Source organism: Rissa tridactyla, chromosome 3 (genome assembly GCF_028500815.1).
Source record: "Rissa tridactyla isolate bRisTri1 chromosome 3, bRisTri1.patW.cur.20221130, whole genome shotgun sequence".
In the NCBI taxonomy this organism is placed as follows: Eukaryota; Metazoa; Chordata; class Aves; order Charadriiformes; family Laridae; genus Rissa; species Rissa tridactyla.
This window is the reverse complement of record NC_071468.1, coordinates 102,856,813-102,883,100: the sequence shown is the minus strand read 5'-3', so window position 1 is coordinate 102,883,100 and position 26,288 is coordinate 102,856,813. Positions and strand designations below refer to the sequence as shown.

The window sequence follows — 26,288 nt, the reverse complement described above, 5'->3', positions numbered from 1 at the left end:
TATACATATACCTACATAACAAGGATACTTTTAATATTAAAGACTCCAGGATCCATCCCTTAACTTATTGTATAAAGGTGCCAGTGTTTCAAATACTACTTCCCTCTTTTTTTCTTTATTTTTAACTGAACATTTAACATATGCTCAGTATTTCTGTAAAAAGGTTTTTAATGTCAAATTGGATATTCACAGACATGCTAGACCCAGAAAATCTTAGTTATTTAAGTCTTGTTCTTCCTAACCTTGTAATTAATACATCAGTAAGTTATAAACAATCTTTTCTCTCATTTGTAAAGATGCACAATATAAATGAAAACTTGAAAAATGCTTTCCTTTTCAAGCTGTGGGATTTGAAAGAATGAAAAATAGCTTTCATGAGTGAAAAGGCTGGAGAGTTTATGATACTGTGTAAGCACTTAGGAAGTTTCTGCTTCGGCAATTACAAATGAGAATCCTTTCAGTGCCTGTAAATTAATGTAATACAATGCAGCACACAAGCACAGAGTAACTTCCACTGAGAACACTGAGACCTTCAGAGAGAAAGCCTGTAGAAACTAGTGGGAACAAGGCGCCTCCATACTGATCTTAGCACACAACAGTCTTCTAGTTTGTCTTCCTCTGAGGAATCTCAATCTTAAATGCAGGTATTTCAGATGCTTTTATTTTAGGCAAAGGTCCCTGTTTTCCTTATAAGAGAAGGAGTACATCTGACACTAAACACAAAAGGTGCTGAATAGATGCTCAACAAAGGTCAGAAAAGAGCTACAGATGAATCCTGACACTGTTCATCCTTGTGTTGCAATGTTTTATGAAGAGCCCAGGAAAAAGAATTTTTTAGAAGAGTGAGATTTGTAAAAGGAAATCCTAAGACCCACAAATTTCTCTTTTTAAAAGGCACAAAGCAGATAATAGTATAAATAGTATAAAATACAATGCTGGTGTGTTTCCCTCCCAAAAATTAGTGAAGTATGTCTCTTGATATGCTGTCCTTCTTTTTGTGTTTCTCTGCTTTTTTTCAGAAGCAATGGAAAACTGATCACCCGTGTATCAGAACAAGGTAAACAACCCCCAAAGTTTTGTTCAAAAAACTTACAAAGACTATTTGACAGTATTTCTTAATTATGATTTGACCCCGACACAGCACGTGATAGCCTGTGAAAATTCAAATTTAATAAGAAATTGGTTTTTATCTGTGAAGACTCAATGGAATACAAGCACAAAAAAATATTTTGAATTTTTGGTGGAAATTTTTCCTTTACATGTGCACTTTAAAAATAATAATATGGAATTTTTACAATTTTTCACTTATCCTAAAGTAATTTGGGAAAAATATCCTAAAAATTAATTAAACAATACAATAATTTTGGTAAAAATATGAGGAAGAGAACTAAAATATCAAACATAATACATTTATATTTATTTCATGACAAATGAGAAATTTCATTACAAACAGGTAGTAATTAGCAATAGTTTTACCTTTTAAAACTGTAACTTGAGATTACTTTCAGCGCTTGTAGTATCAGTTTGTTAAGTTGATTGCACATTGGTTTGCAATTGATTTCTAAGTATTGATCTTTTCAAAATATGAAAGTTCTTAAATAGATTCTTCTTTACTAAGGAATAAGAAGAAACCAAAATTGTGCTACTAAATGCAACTATTTAGTCCAATACTGTCCTTCTTAGGGAAATACTCTTTCATTAACAGAAGCGCAAAAATTTTATTAGTCATCATTTTACTTCTATCAAAGTAAATTTACCAGTAGCCAAATGTCAAGAAGATGAAATTGCCAATTTATTTTAAATATGAGGAATATATTGGTAAGCAACAAAATTCCATCCTAAATTTTGACATGAACATATTTTGAACTTTACATTGCAATGTACTAAGCCATTTTTGTCAGAGTTACCCAAAAACAAAATAGATAACGACTGCTGTCACTCCTTCTTTCTTACACAGAATGACCAATGTAATCCTGTTTTGGTATTAATCACTATAGTTTTAACAGCATGTGCCATTAATTCACCTTAATGTGCTGCAACCAACCAATACTTAGTCCGTAAACTCATTTGTTCCTTGGCTCTACGTGGCAAAAATCACTGTCTTAAAATAGCTCTTTTTATCATCTTCAGGGTGAAGAACCATTTAGATAAACTCGGTAGCTAAGCCTTCATAAGATGTATTAATCTTATGCTAAAATCATGTTCTTCAAACCATTTAACATGTGTTTTACTAGTATTCTGAAATACATTTTCAAATAATACTACAGAAGCCTGAAATAGCTTTTGTGAAGTTTAAGAGGTTTTTACTCAGATTAGCTACAGACCTCTCACTCACTAATTCAGTAATTACTATGAACTGTTAACATGGTGCAATATGAATGCCATATGTTTTAAAGAATCACTCTGTGATTCACGTCTGTTAATCTTCGTTGCTATTCCAGAATGTGGACGTTCCCTGCAGTCTGCTATGTTGTGTGGCTGGAGCAAACCCAGGAAATCAGCTCTTACAGACACTTCATTCTTCCTGCTGCCTTCCCCTTCTAGCGTTACTGCACTGGCAGATTTGCATGCATCACATAAACCTCATAAGCATTTCCATTTTTTGCCTTATATGATGGCTCTCACGTCACTGAACTGCCATGGCATTCACCGGGAGCTTGCTGTGTTTCTGTGCCCTGTCCTCCTGCTGGTGAGGAGGCCTGGAAGCGGGAGGCTGCCCCGAGACTGCAGCACTAGCGTTGGGGGCATTAGGGGCTGCTAAAGCTGCCTGCTCTCCTAACCCTGCTCTGCCCCTCAGCTGCTGCGGGCCACACAGGGGACAAAGATTCACAGAGGTGCCAGTTATGGCCTTGCCTTCCAATATTCTCTAAGCTGGTGTTCTGAAGAGATCAAGACCTACACTGACTCGTTATCCTTTACACGTGGAATAACCAGCAGTAACTGCCTGATGTGTATCAAAGGCTAGACTTGAAAAGATAAACTATGAAGGTCTCCTACTTGCCTAGAATATGAGCCTTTTAGAAGGGTTGTGGCTGCTTAATGATAGTCTGTCCTCATGGCCCACTTCATTAGGGCTCTCCTTCTCTTGGATATACAGGATGCTCCCTGTACAACATCGCTACCGTAGCGGTAACACCCAGATGTTTAGAGGTAATAGTCACTCTTACAGAGTTGCTGGGCGGGAATATTGCCATGAAAACACACTCGTACAAAAGCCCGCAATCAAAATGATATTTTTATCTAATCAGTCACAATACAAACTACTGTCATAGCAGTTTTAGAAAAAGGCCACAACCATTAGGGACACAGAGTCTAAAGCTTATGCCATGTTAGAATGAGAGTGACAATGGATCAAGTAACTTCCTTTGGGAATGTATCAGAATGACTAAGTAACGGAACAAAAGTGAGTAGACTGAGCCTGCAACTGAACAGATGGACACCAAACCAGATGTAATTGGATTTGCTTCCCCTAAGCAGATTCATAAACTAAAGCTCTCTCCTTGCTCCTCTGAGGGATCAGCTTCAGACAACCAAGGGGAAATATGCTTAGCATTGGATTTGGCCAGCGTTTGTAGCAGCTCAAGCACTAATGAGGACCAACTGTGAAAAAGTAACCACCAGAACTGCCTGTCCATTTACTTCCTCCCAGTTTACTGTCCCAAAACTTTGTCAAGTGCAAAGTTTGGATGAACCAGGACCATGTTTTAGTTCAATTATCTTTCCCATCCTTTTCTCACTTCCTTGCATAAATTAATCACGATTCAACTGCATCTGGCCCACTGCTAACGGGTGCTAGCTGGCAGGAGTATTCTGGCAACCAGATAACTTGGTTTGTTTCCTTCAGGTTTACCGAAGAAGAAGAAACAAACAAACAAACAAACAAACAAAAAACCTGTTCTTTCCCTGGGGAGTGACAAAAAATATAATGATTTTTTTCCCATGGTAAATCTACCAAGGCACTTATATCCCAAATCCATGCTTTGCTACCTGACTTTCATAAAAAGGATGGCAGAGCAGTTGAAAGAAAGCATCCAGGAATCCAGGCAGGTCCAGGAGGAGAGGAGTGAGATATGACTGTACATGACTGCAATACTATTCTGCATTCCACAAGGAATTATCAGTACATTGGTAACGTTTTCTGCCTAAATCCTAACAGTTTTGTCACTGTGAAATGCTTTCTGCAGCTGCTCTCAGGTTGTGTTGGGGAAGAAGAGCGGGGGGAAACCTGCAGATCTTGGGGTTTGCAGGGCATGCTCTCACAGCATTTGCCATGCCAGTAGTCACATTCAATCTACCCCTCATAAACCAAAATGCAAAAGTAAGCTTTCTGTTTTATAGAGAGAGAATATTAAAATCTAACATGCAAAAATGGGGAGAGGTGTTAGTCTTTATTTTTTTTAGAGATTTGCTAACTGGCATCAAATGGTAATATCCATTCTTATCAGTTCTCTGAATCTGAATTCCCCATTACTTTTTCCATCTACATAATTACTAGCAAGAAAAATGGTTAAATACTGAAGGCTTAAGTTATAAAGAGCAGCAAGATACATTTGAATCCGACTGTTTGTATTTTTATCTTATTATTTTTATAAACTTCATATGTGAAAGTAACGGTAACGATAATAATGCATTTCTTAGATTTATGCTGAAAAGTCAGACATGATAATAAAGCTTCACAAGTTGAAACACAAAGAAAAAAAAAGACAAAAGACAGTACATTTGAAGTAAACAGCAGACTGCCTTATAACAATTTCTTCCATAGTCTGTCTTACTTCCACTTTCTGTAATTAAATGTGGTGTCTGACAGCATGTGCTCTGAGAGTGTAAGCAGAGATCACACAGCTCCCAGAAGTAACTTATAAATAATGAAATAATCACCCATTCAGATGCAAACACCAAAGAGATGGAACAACTTTTTCTGCTACACCTTGCATAAAAAGTTCCTTTCGAGTGCCACACCATCAATGTGCAATATTTAAAGCAGAAAATTGTCATGCCTCTTTTGTTACAGTGAGCATATCAGAACACTTACTTTGCATTAAACAATGCACTGCAGAAACACAGAGACCAAATCACATCCCCTAGACATTAGCCTTCAAGACACTCATTCTTTCTGAACTTGCACAATAGCACACAATGAGGCAAACATAGCCCGTGTTACACTCCATTGAGTCCCATGTTATTACGTGAAAAATTAATTCATTCAAATATATCTTAGTCATTGTAGAAACACTTTTGATGAGTTGTGGGTGAACACTGCCTTACCCTCTGGCTTTTTTTGGGCTAAGGGACTCTCTGCTTTCCAAAATGTAAGATTATCTTCTTATTTTTCTTCTTTCTAGAGTGGCCTGATTAATGGAGAAAGAGCTCTCAGGATAATACTGAGATTGTCAGTTGTTCAGGGAAAGCGATGCTCAAAAAAAATAACGGCCTCATAGTCCCATGGATAGAATCTTGATTTTACCTTTACACTATGTATGGGGAGAAAGGTGTAGAGGGACTACACAAATGTCATTCCAGAGTACACTGAGCATGCAATGAAGGGAAGGTGATGCTGTGATCTCCATCTTCTTGAGAAGTTGAGAATTACAGCAGTTCTTAACCCCTACTGTGCTATATCACAGGAGTGGAAAGAGGCAGCCACCAGGCCACAGTGTGGCAATGAGGGGGAAGAATTAGAGCTGTGACATTAACTAAGGGGAAGAAAAAAAGATCAGAAAGCATAAACTTAGACCCAGAAAATGCTAAGATACCTTCACTGCCCTCAGTACTGAATTGATGAATTCCACATGGCACTCTTCTGCCTGGATTTGCTAACTTGCCTTGCATCTCTGACTTCTAAATATCCTGATTTACAAAAATATCCTGATATATAAAATAGGGTACTTTTCTACATACCTATATTTTTCAGACATTACAACACCATATTCTGCTTTCTACACCCTCAGTATTACCAGTGGAGTTCTAAATCAGTGACAACTGAAAGCATAATAACCATTTTATGACCATAGCTTCCCAACACCTCTGTCTTTGATTTGTATATTTAATAGGACTCCAGAAAATATATGCAGTCACTAAAGGTAATGGTATAAACAACTTACAGACAGAATTTTTGTGGTTACTGTCTTTGCTGGGCAACATCTTGACTCCTCTTGATTTCAGTTCAATTGCTTTTTTCACTGAGAAAACAAGCAAACAAAAAGAAGATAATTCATTATTAAACCTTATAGAAAGGACATATAGCAGCCAAATCACACATCACATTAATACAAAGCTACACAGGAATTCTACAAGCAGATTCAAATAACTGCAGTTTCTGTGATAATCCAAATACATTTTTACAAAAATACAACCATTTATCATGTTTCAGAAGATGTCCTTTTTAAACACGCATTACCAGAATTTGCAATATTTTGAATTAAAGTTTCCTTAAGGTCAAGTAAAAGAAAAACTTGTCCTAATTAGATGTAAGGGTTTCCTATGTTTGCCACTGCATATGGCAAAATCTTAATCATAGAATCATAATTATCACACTCTAAATCACAGAATTTAAACATTTTTTAAACTTCTTTCCTACATAATATGTACAGTACGTTACCAACACATATCTGAGGACTACAAGCTTTAAATGCGATATTCACATCTGCTTTTATTTGATTCACTCTTCAATACTAGACATGTTTTTAGTTCAGTTTCCTAAAGAGATTAAGGTTATGGGATCACCGTATGTTACATTCTTTGGCTCACCTAACCGCTTTTGAATCTACAGGGCAATTTCAATTGAATTATAAAGAGAGTAAGAGCTCTCAAAGGGACAAAGTTTGGTGAGAGAAAACAGATGCATCAGAGGTTTAATATCTGTTTTCTCTGTTTAGCCAGCTGAATGGCTGATAAACTCCCGGCCTAGCCCTACGAAGTAGCTGGGGCACCATAGAAGGGATCAGGAGCAAAGTAGGAAGAGACATGAGGAGAAACTAGTGCAGTTATACATTAAGGAACACATGGGGTATAATTTTAATTGTAATGCTAGGAGGAAAGGGGAAAAATATAAGACACATTCACAGGAAATTAATTAGTTCTCTGACTTGGGAACAACCTGATCAATTGAAAACGAAATTAGATGTAGAATATAACTGTGAAACAAGCCTGGACAATTCAAAATTACTGTGCAAAAAACAACAGCAATAGCAATATAGCTTGCGCCTGACTTAGTGTATCAGAATGCGAACGACATCATGATGATGCATGTCAGTAACAAAAAAATGATAAAAAGCAGTAATCCTTTCCCGATTCATATTAAATACTTCTTTTTCTAGAGCTTGCAGTAGTTAAGAATCTTAAAATGCAGCCATTTATCCTAGATACAAACAGAAACCAAAAATCAACTCAAGCATTTTTAAAATGGCAGTAATTTATACCTCATACTATATAAATATATAAATCAAGACCACAGATTATCAGTTATACTTTTTTTCAACGTATAGGATTAATTTTAAGATTACGCCACAATACACTGATCTGTATGCAAATATTTCTAAGTGAAGTGGTAGGAGGCGCAAGTTAACATGTCTTTAAATACCACACGAACAATTGTGATTTCATTGTACTTGTTTCTACATTGGACTTTTGCTGCCTTTGCAGCCTCCGAGCAAAGCAGGCTTTTCCTACGGGCTGAAATTGGGCAAGCACTGCAGAAAGTACTTTTTGTGCTATGTATGTTGCAAGTGAAGACATTTACGTCTAAACCTGGAACACAGGTGTTCAAATGATGAAAGATGATTGAAACACAATTTTAGCCGCATGGGATGAAATGGATTTGATAGCAGTGTGGTGTTTTCTTTTCTTCTAAGACAGGAACACATTACACAGAGACATCAATGTAGACAATAAGGCTAACATCCCCAAGGGCTTCTGGAAGGTTAAACCTCATGGATATGGTTTCCTTAGGATTACTTTCTAGACTTAGGTACTAAAATTTCCATCAAATGCCACCTTATGTTCTGTTTTCTTAGGCTGCATAACCAGTCTGTTAAAATTATTCCATATTTGATGGAAAATGAACAGCACAACTCTTGTAATGAATAATTGGGAAACTGGCTGGAGTTGCGGTCCCTCCACCGCATGTATTTCACAATTTATTAATAACCACGTCATGTAAAACATGCAGGAAGTTCTTGGAGGATTCAAAACCCACACTGCTTACATTCAGATGAGTGGTAAAACCATTCAGCTGTTATACAGTGGACAGAGAAAAGAACTGTACTCTCCTCCTTCTCTTTGTCCTGTGACCCCATTTAAGGTGAAAGTAGCAATCATCGCTCAAATTCCTTGTGGGAGTTCACTACTGAAGGCATTTGTTAGACATACTTGAAGCATACTTCTTGGGAATATGGAAAAATGATAGCCATCAGCTTTATTTGAAATACAGTGGACATAAATTGAAACAAGAGAGGTTCTGACTTGATATATGAAAAACTTTTTCACTATTAGGACAGTCAAGCATTGAAAAAGGTCCTGTAGTTTCCATCCTTGGAGTTTTTCACATGTCAAGAAAAAGGCATTCTGTATCCCTCTGAAAGAACATTAGATAGGGGATTCACAATACTTAAGATCAGTCATCTAAAATGTATGTTTTATGAAGAAAAATAGCTACCTCAAAGGGGAAATTCATCCTTTCCTAAGATAGGCACAATGAATCATCCTCTAGAGATGCCTTTTCCTCTCCATAAAATATAGCAGAAACTTATAACGGTTGCTCGAGCTAGATCCCTACATTTTAGAGAGTAACATTAGGTGACATGAGCTTTTGTGTCTGGAGAACTTTAACAGCCAAATGTAGGTATCTGTGAGACTTAGGGATCCATGAAGTTAAATGGGTTAGTTCGAGACATAAACAGCAAACTTCTGCCTCCATTATACTTGCGTATGTAAGTTTTTGCATGTGGCCTGCATAGTATTTTCTTCTATTTTTAAAAAGAACTAAGCAAGTATAGTCTTTAAAATAGAAACTGTCTTTCTCTGAAAGAGAAACAGAGACCATTGAACACTGTGTTTTGAGTGAACCAGTTCAATCCCCTCTGTAACATGGAAGAAATACCCTAATTTGCACTTTTTATAACCATTTAAATCTCATTTGAATAGCTTTTCCGAGATACTTCTTTTCTACTTCCTGATTTCCCTTTCATTAAAAAAGCTTTCCTGATTTCAAAGTTAATTTGCCACTAAATAGCACAAAAAGAGGAATGTGTTTACGTTAATAATGTCAGATATGAAAAGTGCTTTCCACCTTTTAAGTGATTATTTTTTTTAATTTGCATAGCTTTCTGCTATCTTCACTTAAACATTCAGTTAAGCCAACTGAATTAACTCACTTCACCTTTTCTGTTAATCATAACTTCAAGGCTCTTTTGGAGACGAGATACCCATTCAGGGAGGAGGGCAGACCTGAGCGCTGGAAGTCTAAGACAATCTTATCAGACTACTGGAAAGCACCAGTGGTATTCCTTAACTTTCTGCTATAGCTGAATTAAACTCAGCCATGAAAAGAATATGCGCCTGGCATTATTTGAATGGATCATGAAAGTTAAAGTAAAATTTTCAAGCTGTAAACCTCCACTCAAACTGATTCTGATTGCTATTAAGCTCTTAGTTTCTAATGTATCTGAACCTGTGTGAAGAAAATACATTTTACCACAAGCACAATTACATTGCAGAAAAGATTATGACAATTTAGAAAAAATATAGTTTTAAGAAAGGATAAGAATCACAGAATCACAGAATGGTGGAGGTTGTAAGGGACCTCTTGTCCAAACCCTTTGCTCAAGCAGAGCCACCAAGACCTGGTTGCCCAGGATGAACCTATGAGTAAAATTTCAACTGTTGGTAACAATCTGTGTGTTTATATACATAGATAATATAGACATATATTGCATTCAAATTCGTTGTTTGTGAAAAGGTACTTCTAAAAAATTAGCATGCAATGTTTTAAAAATCTTATTAGATTACTTTAAAATAATAATAATCGATATCTGTATCTAAATAAAGGTGGCTTGACACATTTGAGATCTGCTGCCATTCTGCCATTGAAAAAATTGTCCTAGAAAGCTAATTCTCCTACACATTTTCCTTGCCCAAGGCATTTGAAGTATAAAACGTAACTGGTAAATTGCCTGTGTTAGCTTAAATGAAGAGATGAAAATAAACAGAACATTAAATACTTAAAACATTGGTATATGTTTGGGTAAGCAAGACCTAATATTGTTGAGAAAGTTCAGATAATTCAGATAATAAACGAATTTAAGCAAAATGTTCACAAATAACTAAGCTCAGATAAATTTCAGTAAGAAGTTTCATACACAGACTGCAGTCTGAAGAACTTCAAAAAGACCTTTCATGACCCATTGACTACGTAATGAAAAGAGAAGGGCCAACAAATGAAGTTAACAAGAGTAAGACTTCAAACTAATAAAAGAAAGGGGTTTTTCCTTCAAGAAGTAGTAGACATTAAATTCTTTGGCAAATGTGGATGCAAGAAGTCTGCAACTCTGCTTCAGTTCATGGCTGGAGAGAGGCATGGGTTTAGATAGATCCGTTTATGAATGTTCATGACTCTTCTTACGCTTCTCTAAGTCCATCTTTGTGGGTTGAAGAAAGATGTCAAAATTTATTCAGAAGGTAAGTCTCAATCTCTTGGTACAGAGGAATGACTCTTCTTCCTCTTCACGTTACTTTAGCAGACTGTGACCTGTACTATGATACCTTTAGACATTGTCATAATCATAGCAAATATGTCTCTATTGTACAAGGAAGATGACCTTGTTTTGGAAGGTTTTTTTCCTGTTCTTGTAGACAAGATAGCTGTTTGTGGCCTTGATGAGTACCATCTTCCTGGGCAGAATCTTCAGGACTTCCTACAGAACGTGACTATTACTCACAGTTTGAAATTGTCTCAGCTAGAGAACTCTTAGGGCTCAACTTTCATGCTGCCTTTACAATCCAAGACACACCAGGTGCTCAGCATGGTAGTACTAACCTCTCAGCATAGCTCGGTGCTTCTACAAGCTATCAGCCTGGACAGTCAGACAATCCCAAGTTCCATGTAGACTGGGTAGTTCTGTTCTGACTTTCAGATCTTCCTTGAAACATCAGGATTATATGACACTCATTTTACATTCAAATCAAATTCACATAAATTTTAGATTTCATATTAGCTTTGTTAGATTACTTAAGTAGAACAGGAGTAGTATAAGATTTTGTTTATCATTCCGTAAGATCATAGTTCTGTTCTAAGATTTCTAACGCATTTTCAGTTATTTGCACCTCACTGAAATTATTTCATTATGGTTGTCAGATTCTGATTTCAGTTACACCTGTGTATATCTCATGGAATACATCTTTTCCACATAAGGTTTGCATGCCTAGTCCAAAATATTATGAAAAATTATTGTTAACTACAATCACCTAGGATTTAATGTTTTGGGGTATTTTTAAACAAATTACTATATAGCATATTATAAGCGTTATAATGTTTTCTTAGCTCAAAGAATAATCAATGAATATTTGATTTTTTAAAATTAATATATTGCAAAGAGCTGCCTTAAGGAAATTTTATTTTTTACTTCTTTAATCAGCTATCTAATGGTAGGTCAGAAAGAGATCTCTGCAAAAAGAAGAGAGTTTCAGTGAGTTTCAGTGAGTCCTTACAATGACATTTAAAGAACTCAATGAAGTTTTATTATTAGGGGGAAGATTTAGAGGAGCATTGCTCATGTTGAGAATGAACTGTGATGTTTTATGACTTCAAAAATCTATTAATCAGCATATTTTCAGGAAGATTGACTCACACTGAAATATGCTTAGTCATCTTTTCCTTCTTCGTTGTCTCAGAGAACTGGAAATATAAAAATGTTTGTAAAAGCCATATATTTCTAGCTTGAATTTTTAGAAACAATGCACTTTTAAGTACCCCTTAAAAATGTTAAAAGACTTGAATTAGTTATTTTTGTAAGTGAAAACAGTTACTGGCAGTATCAGCTTTATTTTCTGGAGCCATGAAGCACTCAGTACATTATGCTTTCTCTACATTCGTACCTCTCTATAACTCAAAAGAACAACTTCTCCATTTTATTCTGCTTACATTCATTTCTAAGACAGAGTTACTCACAAAAGAATTGCTCTACTGCTGCTACTATTGTAAAAGCATATTATACACAGCAGCTCATTACAGCAAGGATGATTTCCTACAATTCATACAACAATGAATGTTTTAAAATGATTTTTATTTTCCACAGTTTTGTTTCCCAGGATGGTTCTTGAAAGCTGCCCTTCCAACCTCAGGTATACTCCAAATTGCTCAAGAAATGAAATCTGAAGGTTTGCTTTTTCACGATAGTTTTAAACAGTGTTTTCAACAGTTACATATGACTAAATAAAAGCATGAAGCAGTTAGTCTTTCAAATATTCTCTTCCCACGTATATTTTTTAAATATATATGTATATTTCACAAGTGCAAATAACTGTACAAAATACAAAGTAATAGAGAATCAGCTTTGTGAATATAAGCAGTTCTGGAAGCACTACTCGAACAATTTACGACTATTAACCAAAACAGCTATACACAATTTTTTAACTCTGGCAGAATCAATATCTTTCCAAAAGTAAACTCAGTCATTTAAAACTTGATCTCTGACGATTCTTTCATTTTAATTCTTCTTGGTTTAAGCATTATGCAACATTTTGGAGCAAAGATGGCTCATCTGGGTTTTTTGTTTGATTTGAAGAAGATAACACAAGACAGACTTTTTTTTTTAAACAAACTCTACATGCACCTTGAAAATAGTGACAACCTATCTGAAATCTACACAAAGCATTGTCAGAATTCTCAAGAAAATCCACTGTATTTACAATTTTTCTCTGAAACTGGAAGGTGCTTTTGAATAAACTACTGATTATAAACAAGAGGAACTTGCAAACTAACAATTTATTTTTAACATATACCGGTTCTTCAAGTATAATTTCAAGTGAAGAAATCGAATTTTCTGTGAATTTTATGAATATATTACAAATACTTCTTACTGCGGGTTATAATGTTTTTGTATTCATGAAGTAGTTAATTCTTATTTGAAGTTATATTTGAAAATACACTAAGAAAGGCCCTACAGAATGTTGGCAGCTCTGTGTCCTCTAAGATGTAGGAGACAGTTTCAGCTTTCTCAGAGAACGTTGCCTGCTGTGACTATCTGGGAAAACTTTCTAATATGTTTGTCTTTCCTTCCATCATCATATAAGCTTGTGCTAACTCAAAGAAAATGATAAATAAAGATTAAAAAAAACCAACTAAAACGTAAACAAAAATAGTTTAAAGAAAATTATAATAAACAGTTACATGTACTTCCTACACACCCATAAATCACCACTTAAATGTAAAACAAAAGGACTCAAATTATCCAAAGAAATTTCTCTAAAAAAGGTAAAACTCAGATTGTTGACTTCCTTGAAAAAGATATTTTCCTTCCCTGAGAGTAATTAACTAGTAATTAACTTACAATTACACAGACAACATGAAGGTAGGAGGCAGTCACCTTTCAGACACAGCTTCTCCCACTGTGAAGCTTCTTTTTTAATAGGTTTTATTTTGTTTTGTTTTGTTTTAAATTGTGTTCCTTCTATCTGATATGCAAGGTTTTGTAGAGAACTTGTAATTTGTGGTTGAAGATGTATTTCAAACCATGGTATCTGTATTACAATATAAAAAGTTTGTATTTGTAATATATTTTCAGGATGGCTATGAATTTCAAGTAGAAGGTGGGGGTTTTTTGTTAGAATTGCTTGACTGATCATGAATGAGCCAAATGCTGTACAAATGGAAGGTTGTAGGTAGTCTTTGGCACCTCGCATTTCCAGTCTATCCTCTGGATGTGTAATTTTGCTTAGGGGAGACAGGATAGAAATTAGTAAGAAGAAAAATATGGAAAAGTGAACTGAAAGTGAAGATGGTACGAAGCACAACCAATTGTCTATTTGTAGGGCATAATTAAGAAATAATTTAATCTAGAGAGGGTTTTGAGGAGTTACGATACACTTTAACGGTAAAATGGGAACTGCAAAGAGGAAAGAGACCTTCTACAGTTCCACTAGGGCTAGAACAAGAACATATAATCTTTATCTGTAGCAACGGAAACTTCAGTGATACAAGAAAAAAGCTTTGTAACAGTAAAAGTGACAAAGCCCTGGAATAAACTACCTAGAGCAGCTGTGGAATCTTAGCCATTAAAAGCTTTAAAGAACATGTTAAATTAAGGTCTCAAAACAAAGTCAAATATACTTGGCTTCTCTTTGATATAGGGTTAGTTTATCAAGATATGTTTTAAACCTATTTTCTATTATTTCATAACTGTAACCTATAACCAGAAGTCATTTGGCTGAGAAACAATAAGTGGCTAAGACCTTGGTGGGGTCTTCTAGGATTTCTAGCATATGAAATGACTTTATTTCACCTATATTTAACTGCATGTGTGCAAACAGGTAATGGTGTGCAGTACAGAAGTCATATCAAAGCCAGATAAGATACCAGAAACACGGCTCAGTTAACATAGTATTATGCTTGATCTAATTTACCCTCTTTTAGATCTAATTTAGTTATACCTTGAAGGCTAACACTTGCTGTTTGTTCCTTGCATATTCTTTTTAACAGTCCTCATGTAAATCTTGGATGACATAACATTTTTTTCCCAATTACCCAAATACATGAGTGTCTTGCCAGTTTTTCTTCCTGCCTGAAATAACCTGCAAGGCCTCGAATACTGGCTACCACTCAAAGCTAAAATATTCTGACATCACCTGGTGGTACTTCCTCAAGCTGCTTCTGCTGCTGCTCTGCTGAGTTCAGCTCTTGGCTGCCTTTCACTGCAGATTTTTCCCAAGTACAGCTATTTGAAGGTGAAGAGGAACAGCACGTTGCCCAGCACCTGGTGATCAGGGCCTTTCTTGTCCAGCCTTAAGCCCAGTGTCACTATATGGAATGTATTTGAACAGTTCTCTGCTTTTGCTACAGTACAGGAAAATAATTAATATTTTCAGTATTTTGCATGTTGAAAGTGAAGACAAACATCTATTACAAAGATTGGCACGTAGCTTTACATATTTTGCAGAGTTCAGTAAGCAACAATGATGTATTTGCAATAACATTCATAGGATTATCCTTGGAGGGAATTAGCAAATTTATCACAGCACAGTGCAGAATTCATCAACTTCATTTTGCTTTAGTTTAGTTTAGTTTGCTCTGATTTTCTTCAAGTTGAGTACTCCTATTTTGAAACAAAGTATTTTCTTAATTCAAATTGCAGAGTCCAATCAAAGGCCCTGTCTGCTTTGCCCTAGTGCCTCAGTCTTTCTGGGTTCTCCTCCAAATATACTATTACGGGAGTAATAACTTTTTTTGGCCCAGGAAGAAATGATCTACAATTCCACATTTGGCAGCACCAGTATTCTCTCTGGATTCTGCTTATTGATCAAACATTTCTTTCTTATCACTGAAAGTCATGTGGGACCAGTTAGATATCTCTAGGTTTTCTTCTGCTTCCCTTTGGCCTGTTCTACCATGAGTTCTTTCTAGAAGTTTAGTATTCATGAGAACAGGAAAACACAATCATTGTCAATCTTACCATTCACTTTAGTTTATGCAGGGAATTCTAAAATAAGTTATTTGATAAAACAAGGCCCCAGACTCCACCTAGGAGGATCCTCGCAAGCTTTGCTTCTCAGCTATGCGCTTCCTGACTTTCGCAGATGCATCACAATTTTCCATAGGATTCCTCCTTTAAACCATCTCACTGGAATAATCCAACCCTCTGCTGTTTCTGTATTCCCTGCCTGAAGAGTATTCTGTCTAATACACTATCCCAGTGTTTCTCTCACTAACAGCTTTCAAAATCTTCCCTACTAATCAGTACTATAACTCCAGAGAGCTTCACAGCAGGCATTGATGTTTCTACTATATGGCTACCTGTAAAAGCTGTAGGTTCATGATCATTTGGCTTCCTTGTCCCATCAATCCAGCACAGTACTGCCTGTCATTATCAGACCTTCCACCTGCTCCCTGTGCTGGAAATCTCTGCGTGCAGTACTAGTGAACAAACGGTACAGCCCCAAGATAAATTAGTGTCACAACAGATTTTTACACAAATCTTTCTCATTCTATGTGTATAAGCTGACACAGGATCTGAAAGTTTAAAAAGAAGCACAGCCATTTATTTTCCATTAACCTTCTGCATGTCACTTAGCTGGCCCCTCGCACTGACAGACTGCATTAGCTCCTTTGTGCTATCAATATATGATATATCATAATAAAACAAGTTCAGCAAGCATCAAATCTTCAATGTCTGCAGATGTCCTCCACAGTTCTGGAAAATAGCATCAGCACGGTTTGCGCTATGAATATACACGATCACAGAACACACTGAGTAGTAGTACACAGGGATTGTCTCTAAAAATAAATCATAAAATGAGGTCCACTCAGTTCCTTGTTTGAACGCCACTTCAACTGTAGTCTTTCAACTATAGTGTCAAAAGCTGATTTATGGTTCTTCTCCATTAACATCTCCATAGCGCCACTAGAGATGATCAAAATGTTCATGAGAAAATCCTATTCTGAAGTCAGTATTTGACCATCTTTTCAGGTTTCGTAGAGAAATGACATCTGTAGTTTAGTATGAAAACATCCCCAACACACAGCTCTTATACTGATCATTTGACTCTTATCATTTGACACAGCTGAACTTGAATGGACTCTTCTCTTGCACAGTAGAGAATGAAGAAACTGCAAGTGTGGTAACACTGACAGCCCACTATTTGATGCCTCCAACTTCTCCCCACGCAAAAACTGACCATGTGAATGCTTTCAGTCTGTGACAAATATAAAATAATGAGTCTAATTGATTTTGTGATTGCATGTAGGTTATGCATGTTTCCTTGAAACCTGCGTATCTCCATCACTCCATGTAATTTGCATATCTCCATCACTCATGCATATACTCTTATTTTAAATTCTTAGGTCCACATTCTGCTGTTCCCTCCATATTGCTACTAGCTGGTTTACAGATTAGAGAAGCCTACATTTTCTTCAACATTTTCCAAATGCATATTTTTGCATTGGAAAATATGAAGTTCACTGAAGATGCATCAGTTTCATTATATCAGAACAGCATAGAAAACACCCGTCTTAGAAGTTGTGTAGCCTTGGGACAGCGATGCCTTCAAACAAGGACTGTGGAAGACCTAACACTGAGTAATCGTAACACAATTTTTGACAAAGAGTAGCTACCAAGTCTGGGGGAATATTCCTTGGTCTGGGGGAATGTTTCTTGCTTTGGAAGTATTTCAATGTGTAATTTAAATTTCATTTTTTATATCGCAGGTAATTTGGGGGAAAACAGTGACATATAAAAATGGTGATACACTGCGTTTCAACCACAAATACAGTATGTTGAATAGTTCTAGGGAGGATAACACCCTGCCAGATAAGAGCCGAAGAAATGAACGGCTGTAGCTAGACTGGCATCTGCTTAGTGCTGACACCATGAAGCAGCTATGCCTGAGCCTTCCTTAGCAAGACAGAAACTTTACTAAACGCTCAAGAAAGAAGTATTACTTGTAGCAACCTGACTGGAACTTAGTACAAGCTTTAATGCACTTTCTTGTTTCTTCTGAAAATGGCCAAAAATCAAGGTTCACAATAATATGTTCCTATATGGTGGCTTAGTAATAAGACTTTTTAATAGAATGCCCTTGTGTTATGAAAAGGGCACATGTAATATAATGTAATCTGAGTCTTTGTCAAACATCTCACTCTGTTGGCACTGAGAAATTCTACCTGAACTTTGGACTTAGAGTCTTCAGGACAGAGCTTTATCCTAGGGTCTAATTCTTCTGTACTCTTGGTAAGTATAGTTCTTTTAGATACATATATTTTCTTTTTGTCACTCTAAGTCAACTTCTGGGTTTTGCTTTAGATTTTAAGAAAAAGAAATATTTTTGTGACACCAAAACAGACAAGACGGCCAATGTCTCTTAAGAATGCGTGTTGCCTTTATGAGATGTCAGTTTTAACAATAAATCCAAAGATTATTTTTAATGTCAAACACTGAAAAAGGAAAAGCTTCAAGGCTCTAAAAATGTGGGGAAGAGACCGTTTTATCTTAAGGATATGCTGAACTCAATATATATGCCAAATTACTTTGATTATGAATTTTAAAGAGACATTAAGAAGCAGCTATATTAAGCAGCCACCTCTTAGAGGATCTACATGCCATATTCACAAGGAAACAGTCTGAGTGTTTTCTCCTGCGCTTTCCTTATCACTTGGTATAAACTAATATTAAGCTAATAACAGGTATCTCATAATTTTAGTACAGGGACAAAAGTATACATGCAAAAAAATCAAAGCTTTTTTCAGAGAGGCTAAATATATATTCAAAGTGTGGGAAGATTGATCCCAAAGTGTGGGAAGTCAAATATTGATTTCATTATTATAGGTTTTATTGGATTAAAATTTTCCTTTTTGATCAAACTACCTAAATTTAGAAATGGGAAAATATGGGCCAGTGATTAACAGTGTTGGGCATTTTATATTCTCAGGTGTCAACGTAAGATACATTATGGGACCCAACTTTTAAGACAGATTGAAAATCAAACTGGAAAAGGATGGTTTAAGTTAATTCCCAAAAAGGGAGCTGTTCACAATCAACAGTCGCATTTGAAGCTTAGGACAAAAGAATCCAGTACTAGTTAGTCTGGTATTTTAAGATTGCTAAAATCATGTAAGTGGTCACTGGAAGTTTCAAATAGCACCAACTAACAATAAAAATGCAATAACTGGTGAAAATTACTTCCAATGAGAGATTTAAAGAGCTCAACCTCCTTAGTTTATCCAGGAGATTGAGAGGTGACTTGGTGCTTCAAAAAGGTTAACAAAAGGCTTTTTACTGTGCTGAAGGAAAACATTACACCGCTACTGAACAGAGGAAGATCAAACCAGACTAACACAACTGAGAAGGCAGAACTACATAACTAACAGTGGTCGTGCTAACCACAGAAAAGAATGGTCAAGAGAGACGGTGGATTATCTACTTGTTGATGTTTTCATATCAAGACTGGATTACTTTCTTCATTATAAAACTTAACAGAACAGAAATTATTGTCTCAGTACTGTTTAATGGGAAATTATATTCAGCATCACGTAAGAGCTAGAAAGTAACAGTCTCTTGTGGCTTTTTGATTTTATCAATTGCTTTTACTAATTTTCTTTTCTGAATTTACTCTAAGTGACAATTATAATTGAAACCTCTGACTAAAAGTACTGTGCATCAAGGAAATACCACAAATTCCTTTCACTTATTTCAAACATCACTTCTAGGGTTTTAAAGAATGTGTAGGAAGTACAGAAACACACTTATGTGTAGACTCACTGAATTACAAAAATTCAATGAAAGACCTACTTTACCTAGCAGTTGATTTTACATTATTTCACTCATGGATTTCCATTAGTACACATTTATTTCAGCAGCCTCTATTATATTCATTGTTTGACTTCAGCATTATCTGTTTGTTAAATCCTGAATTATTCAAGGTAGTCAAACACAGCGGATAGATAACTTCTGGTACACAATGATCAAAACACCTAATACCTCCTTGAACCTCTCTGATAACTTGCCAAAAATAGCATACTTAATTTGAAACACTCTACAACTGAGATCTTATTTTTACTGTAAAAGCGGGACAAACCCATCAATCAAGTTTTGCTTTGGAAACTTTCTTATTTTGTTCTCTTTCTAGGAATTTTGAAACAAATATTTAACTTAAGCAGATTAGTTTTAGTTAGGATAGAAAGAAGTATTGTTATTTTTTTCTCTTCAAATGAAAACCAAAGATATTAAAACAACCTTGTTCTGTTGTTCTGGAAATAAGCAAAAGCTAAACAAGCAGAGTATGCACGCTGTTAATATGCAAAAGCTGGGGATCCATTATCACAATTTTAAGTCATTCTATGTACATTGATAAGCTTTGTTGCTGGAAAGCGCTCGGTTTTCATCTCATAGTGAGACTGTTAATGTTACTTCACTGCTGGGGAAATTATGCATTTATGAAGCACTGGCATAAGACAAATCATCTGCAACTCTCACTGAATATATACAAAGACTCTTTGTATATCAGCAGAGGTGAGGGTAGACAGATGAAAAAAAAAAAAGAAGTTCACAACTGAGTGAATGTAGCATCTTTTTCCCTATGGCAATGCCATCATGGAACAAGGCACAAGAACTGAGTCCAATCATATCCACCGGGAGTGCTGATTTCTGTAAGATCAACATGGCTGATATGGCAGACATAAAGCAGACAAGGCAAAGCATGTAATTGAACTATAATTTTTTCTGGTGGCTTTCAGGGCCATCCAAACCAGGTCTCCTTCTATCTAGAAACGCTGAAAGTATAAAAAGAATTCCACAGCTTCACTACGAAACTGACACATAACTATTTTTATTGATGAAATCAACAATGAAAGATCAAAAATCAAAACAAAGTAACGGGGGGGGGGGGGGGGGCGGGGGGGGGCGGGACAGGGAGTGTGGGGGACCAAAACCAAACCCTTCACTCTGTACCCATTCATTTTATAATTTTAAAATTTTCTTTAATCTTCTACTCTGGCCCAATGGAAGATGGGACAGTAAATATGCCTGAAAGGGAAATCCAAACACTCACCAATTAGGTATACGTTTTATACTACGTTGTTTTATTTATACATTCAGCTTGCCAAGCATTTTAAAACTATATTTAGTTACTGCATTCAAGTGTGTAATTCTGATACACTGCTTTAATTTTTGATGTGAGCGAGCTGGTTTTCTTGACCATTTTAAAAATTGGGGCACTAAATATTGCAAAAATGCAAGTTAGAAAGATCTAAATTTGAAAAATTTGCTGAACAAATAAATGAACTACGCATAGTTTTAAATCTAATTGGTAGTTCCAATATTTTAATGAAATAAATTATAATAATTCTGTTTGCCTATTTAAAAAGCAAACAAAGAAAAGAAAATTAAATTGGATGTTTGCTAGTATTGATTTTGTCTGATTGGAAAAGGCCAAGTTACAGCAATAATACAGCTATGATAACATGATAATAAATATGATGTAAATTTGATATGAGTTGAAAAGAATAATTAGAGTATCTGTATGCTAACTGTAGAAAAAGTCTGATAATCTGAATTCTTATGAGGAAAAGGAAAAAAAGTCTTTTATCCTGTTGTTGCTTAAAGAGGTGTGTTGTGCTGGCTCCCATATTGACTTGCTTTTGAAAAGCCAATGATGTTGTCAGACGTGTTAGGTTAAGCAATAAAAAGCTCACCTGTGCACACACAAAGGAGCACACAGAGATGAGGGGGGAGACAAATACCACCTTGCCCTGGCACCTCCTAGGACCATCACAGGTGCCATTAGCCCATCACAGGTCCATCTCCACAAGCCCAGAAGAAACCCAGAGGGTCCTGGCAAGCAAGGGAACCTCAATACACAACGCAGAGTCACAACCTCTACCCCGGCCTACCCGGGGCTGTCCCAGGTGATCCAGAGCTGCAGGGGCTGGGGGACACCCTGCACCAGGACCTTGCCGGTCATCTCACAGACTGAAGGGGGTCCCTGCCCTGGGGTACGGGGCTCATCGTGGGGTACAGGGGGAAAACATGTTGGGATTGCACAAGGCTGATGGTGGAGTATTTAGGGGAGGAAACAACATCAGGGAAAGGGATGGATTCAGGTGGCTTGGGGAGAAAGAGATACGCGAAAATATAGGAACAAAGGAATGGAAGGGGTTGGTTGCATGTAAACTGGGGCTGGTCATTACGCTTGTGTGGCCATGTCCTGTGCCTGACTAGAGCAGTTTGTCCTGTCTCCTGATTAAACTCAATTTCTAATGCTTCTCCTGGGTGAGGGACTCTATTCTCTGTGCATGTGTGTGTCTGAGTGCAGATACTGGGGTCAGACTATGGGCTGGAGCACTGTGTATCTGTGGTGCAGCACCTCGAGTGAGTGTGGATGTGCAAGTGAGCATGTGAGCAGTCCCAATGATCCAGCCTAGTGAGCAGGTGAAGTAGCCTTCAAGCTACGAGGGTGGGAGGGCATCTGTGTCTCACAGGGTCAGGCACCTGGAGGAGGTGGCTACTAGAGAGGCCAGAAGATCCCAGCCTACTGCAGGGGGGACCAAAGTGCCTAGAGGTTGAGACCTACTTGTGTGTGTGTCTGTGTGTGTCTCCCATGTAGGTCTGAGTACCAGCAACTGGAGTGTCCCTGCAGCCCCGGGGGCTCATATGCCCTGGTGCCAGCAGCTGGGGAGACTGAGATACAGAGGCAGCTACTGGGAAGACTGAATGTTTCAGCTCAGATGTTGGGGGGGGGGACCCACACTGTCCATGCATTTATTTCCCACTAACAGATCTCCATACCAGAGAGAAGAGCCAGAGAGCAGAAACAGGATGAGGCCATTGCTGCTGTCTGTATTCATAAAAGTACTGAGTGTGTTTGTCCATGTTAACCTGACAGATGTGGCCAGATGTGAACAGAGTATCATACACATATGGTGTATATGTGTGCTCTGTGTGTGTGTGCCTGCTGGGAACACAGCACTGTATTACAGCTTCTGGCCACATCTGGGTGCATGGGCTGCTGGGTTCAGCAACTCCCTATTCAACAGTGCGCGCTGCTTCTTTCATAGATTCACAGAATCATTTAGGTTGGAAAAGACCCTTGGGATCATTGAGTCCAACCATCAACTCCACTCTACAAAGTTCTCCCTTACACCATATCCCTTAATCCCACATCTAAACGACTCTTAAACACATCCAGGGAAGGTGACTCCACCGCCTCCCTGGGCAGCCTATTCCAGTGTCTAACCACTCTTTCTGTGAAGAATTTTTTCCTAATGTCCAGCCTAAACCTACCCTGCTGCAGCTTGAAGCCATTCCCTCTTGCTCTATCGCTAATTACCTGTGAGAAGAGACCAGCACCAACATCTCTACAATGTCCTTTCAAGTAGTTGTAGAGAGTGATGAGGTCTCCCCTCAGCCTCCTCTTCCTCAAACTAAACACTCCTTCAATCGCTCCTCATAGGATTTATTCTCCAGGCCCTTCACCAGCTTCGTTGCCCTCCTCTGCACTCGCTCCAGCACCTCGGTATCTCTCTCATATTGAGGTGCCCAGAACTGGACACAATACTCAAGGTGTGGCCTCACCAGCGCTGAGCACAGGGGGACAATCACCTCCCTCCTTCTGCTGGTCACACTATTTCTAATACAAGCCAGGATGGCACTGGCCCTCTTGGCCACCTGGGCACACCGCTGGCTCATGTTCAGCCGCTTGTCAGTTAGAACCCCCAGGTCCTTTTCTGCCAGGCAGCTCTCCAGCCACACTTCCCCAAGCGTGTAGTGATGCATAGAATTGTTGTGGCCCAAGTGCAGGACCCGGCACTTGGCCTTGTTGAAGCACGTTCCATTAGCATTGGCCCATCGATCCAATCTATCCAAGTCTCTCTGTAGAGCCTCCCTATCCTCATGTAGATCAACACTCCCGCTTAGCTTCGTGTCATCTGCAAACTTGCTGATGATACCCTCTATGTCCTTATCAAGGTCATCAATAAAGATGTTAAACAGAAATGGTCCCAACACCGAGCCCTGAGGGACACCACTTGTGACCGGCTGCCAGCTGGATTTAACTCCATTGACCACCACTCTTTGGGACCGCCCATCCAGCCAGCGCTTGATCCAGCAGATCGTATGCTCATCCAGGCCGTGAGCCGCCAGTTTTTCCATGAGAATTCTATGGGGGACAGCGTCAAATGCTTTTCGAAAGTCTAGGTAGACAATGTCCCCAGCCTTTCCCTCATCCAATAATCAGGTCATCTTGTCATAGAAGGAAATCAGGTTCATCAGGCAGGATCTGCCTTTCCTAAACCCATGCTGACTAGGCCTGATCCCCTGGTCGTCCATTATATGACTTGTAATGGCACTCAGGATGATCTGCTCCATGACCTTCCCTGCTACCAAGGTCAGAGTGACAGGCCTATAGTTTCCCAGATCCTCCTTTCTGCCCTTTTTGTAGATGGGCACTACATCTGCTACCCTCCAGTCCATTGGGACCTCCCCAGTTAGCTATGACTTCAGGTAGATCATGGAAAGTGGCTTGGCGAGCACATCTGCCAACTCTTTCAGCACTCTTGGATATAAACCATACGGTCCCATAGACTTGTGCGCATCCAAGCGGCGTAGGAGGTCACTGATCACTTCCTCTTTAATTGTGATGGCCTTGTTCAGCTTCCCCTCCCTGTCTCCTAGCTCACGAGGCTGGGTGCCCAGGGAACAGCTTGTTCCACTGCTAAAGACTGAGACAAAGCAGACATCGAGCACCTCAGCTTTTCCTCATCCTTTGTGACTATGTTTCCTTCTGCATCCAGTAAGGGAGGGAGATTTTCCCTAATCCTCCTTCTGTTGTTAATGAATTTATAGAAACATTTTTTGTTATCCTTAACAGCTGTAAGCTAGGTTGAGCTCTAGCTGCGCTTTGGCTCTCCTAATTTTCTCCCTGCTTAGCTTCGCTATATCCTTACAGTCTTCATGAGAGACCTGCCCCCTCTTCCAGAGGTCATAGATTCCCCTTTTGTTCTTGAGGTCCAGCCAAAGGTCCCTATTTAGCCAGGCCGGTCTCCTTCCCCGCCTACTTGTTTTTCGGCACACAGGGACAGCCTCCTCGTGTGCCTTTAAGACTTCTGTCTTGAAGTATGTCCAGCCTTCCTGGGCTCCTATATCTTTCAGGGCAGCCTCCCAAGGGATTCTGTCCAGCAGTCTTCTGAACAGGTCAAAATTTGCCCTCCGGAAGTCTAAGGTGGCAGTTTTACTAACCCCTCTCCTTGTTTCCCCAAGAATCAGAAATTCGATCATCTCATGATCACTGTACCCTAGACGGCCACCAACCTTTACTTCCCCCACAAGTTCTTCCCTGTTCACAAGAAGCAGGTCCAGGAGGGCACCTTCCCTTGTCGGCTCAACTTCCTCACACAGCTGGTAAGTATCTTCCACACATTCCAGGAACCTCCTGGATTGTTCCCTCTCTGCTGTGTTGTATTCCCAGCAGATATCAGGGAGGTTAAAGTCCCCCACAAGAACAACGGCAAGTGACTGTGAGATTTCCCCCAGCTGCTTATAGAAAGCTTCATCCGCCTCACTGCTTTGGTTGGGAGGTCTATAGCAGATTCCCACAGCGATATCAGCTTTATCGGCCCTTAACCTAATCCAAACACTCTCCACCCCATCATCAGTATACTTGATTTCCGAGCTCTCATAGCATTCTCTAATATACAGGGCCACTCCTCCGCCTCTCCTTTCCTGTCTGTCCCTCCTGAAGAGCTTGTAGCCATCGATTGTGGCACTCCAGTCGTGTGAGGCATCCCACCACGTTTCTGTGATAGACACTATGTCATAGTTTTCCTGGTGCATCATGGCTTCAAGCTCCCCCTGTTTGCGCATACTGCGTGCATTGCTATAGATGCACTTCAGATGTGCTAATGACTCCAGCACCTTTTTGTGAGTGTGGGCCCCATTTCGCACCAGACCCCTCTCTGGTGCTTCCATGATTACTAAACGTCTGTCCCTTCTCTCGAAAGAAATGGCAGAGTGAGAGTCCTCGCTAGTCAACCATCCGTAAAGCCCTGGCATGCCTCCCTTGGGTTTATTCCTGACAGGCCCAGTTATTTCCCCTTCCCCCCTCATATCTAGTTTAAAGCCCTGTCAATGAGCCTGGCTAACTCCTGCCCCAAAATTCTTTTCCCCTTCTGGGACAGGTGCGTCCCACCTGCCACCAGCAGGTCAGGTGACTCATATAGCAGCCTGTGATCAAAATACCCAAAGCCCTGCCGATAACACCAGTCCCAGAGCCACGAGTTGACCTGTTGCCTCTTCCTGTTAATTTCCTCATTCATGATTGCCACTGAAGGGACAGAGGAGAATACAACTTGTGTTCCTGATCCCTTAAGCTGCCACCCCAAGGCTCTAAAATCTCTTTTAATCAATTTTGGGCTCCTTCTACCCACTTCATCACTACCCACCTGAAATACTAAGAGGGGGTAATAGTAGAGGAGTTTACTAGGGCAGGAAGTTTGTCCAACACATCCCTGGCCCGTGCCCCAGGGAGGCAGCAGACTTCCCTGTGAAGTGGGTCAGGACGGCATATTGGCCCCTCCGCCCCCCTCAATAGAG

General features: G+C 38.6%; 1 protein-coding gene across 1 annotated transcript in view; it reads right to left on the bottom strand.

Annotated features, from left to right (window-relative positions):
• CSMD1 (CUB and Sushi multiple domains 1) overlaps positions 1 to 26,288 on the bottom strand; it is a 1,189,318-nt gene that overhangs the window by 422,307 nt on the left and 740,723 nt on the right. Inside the window, exon 7 of the mRNA XM_054196719.1 lies at positions 6,102 to 6,179. Coding sequence (XP_054052694.1) covers positions 6,102 to 6,179 — 78 coding nt within the window. The remainder of the gene's footprint in view (positions 1 to 6,101; positions 6,180 to 26,288) is intronic.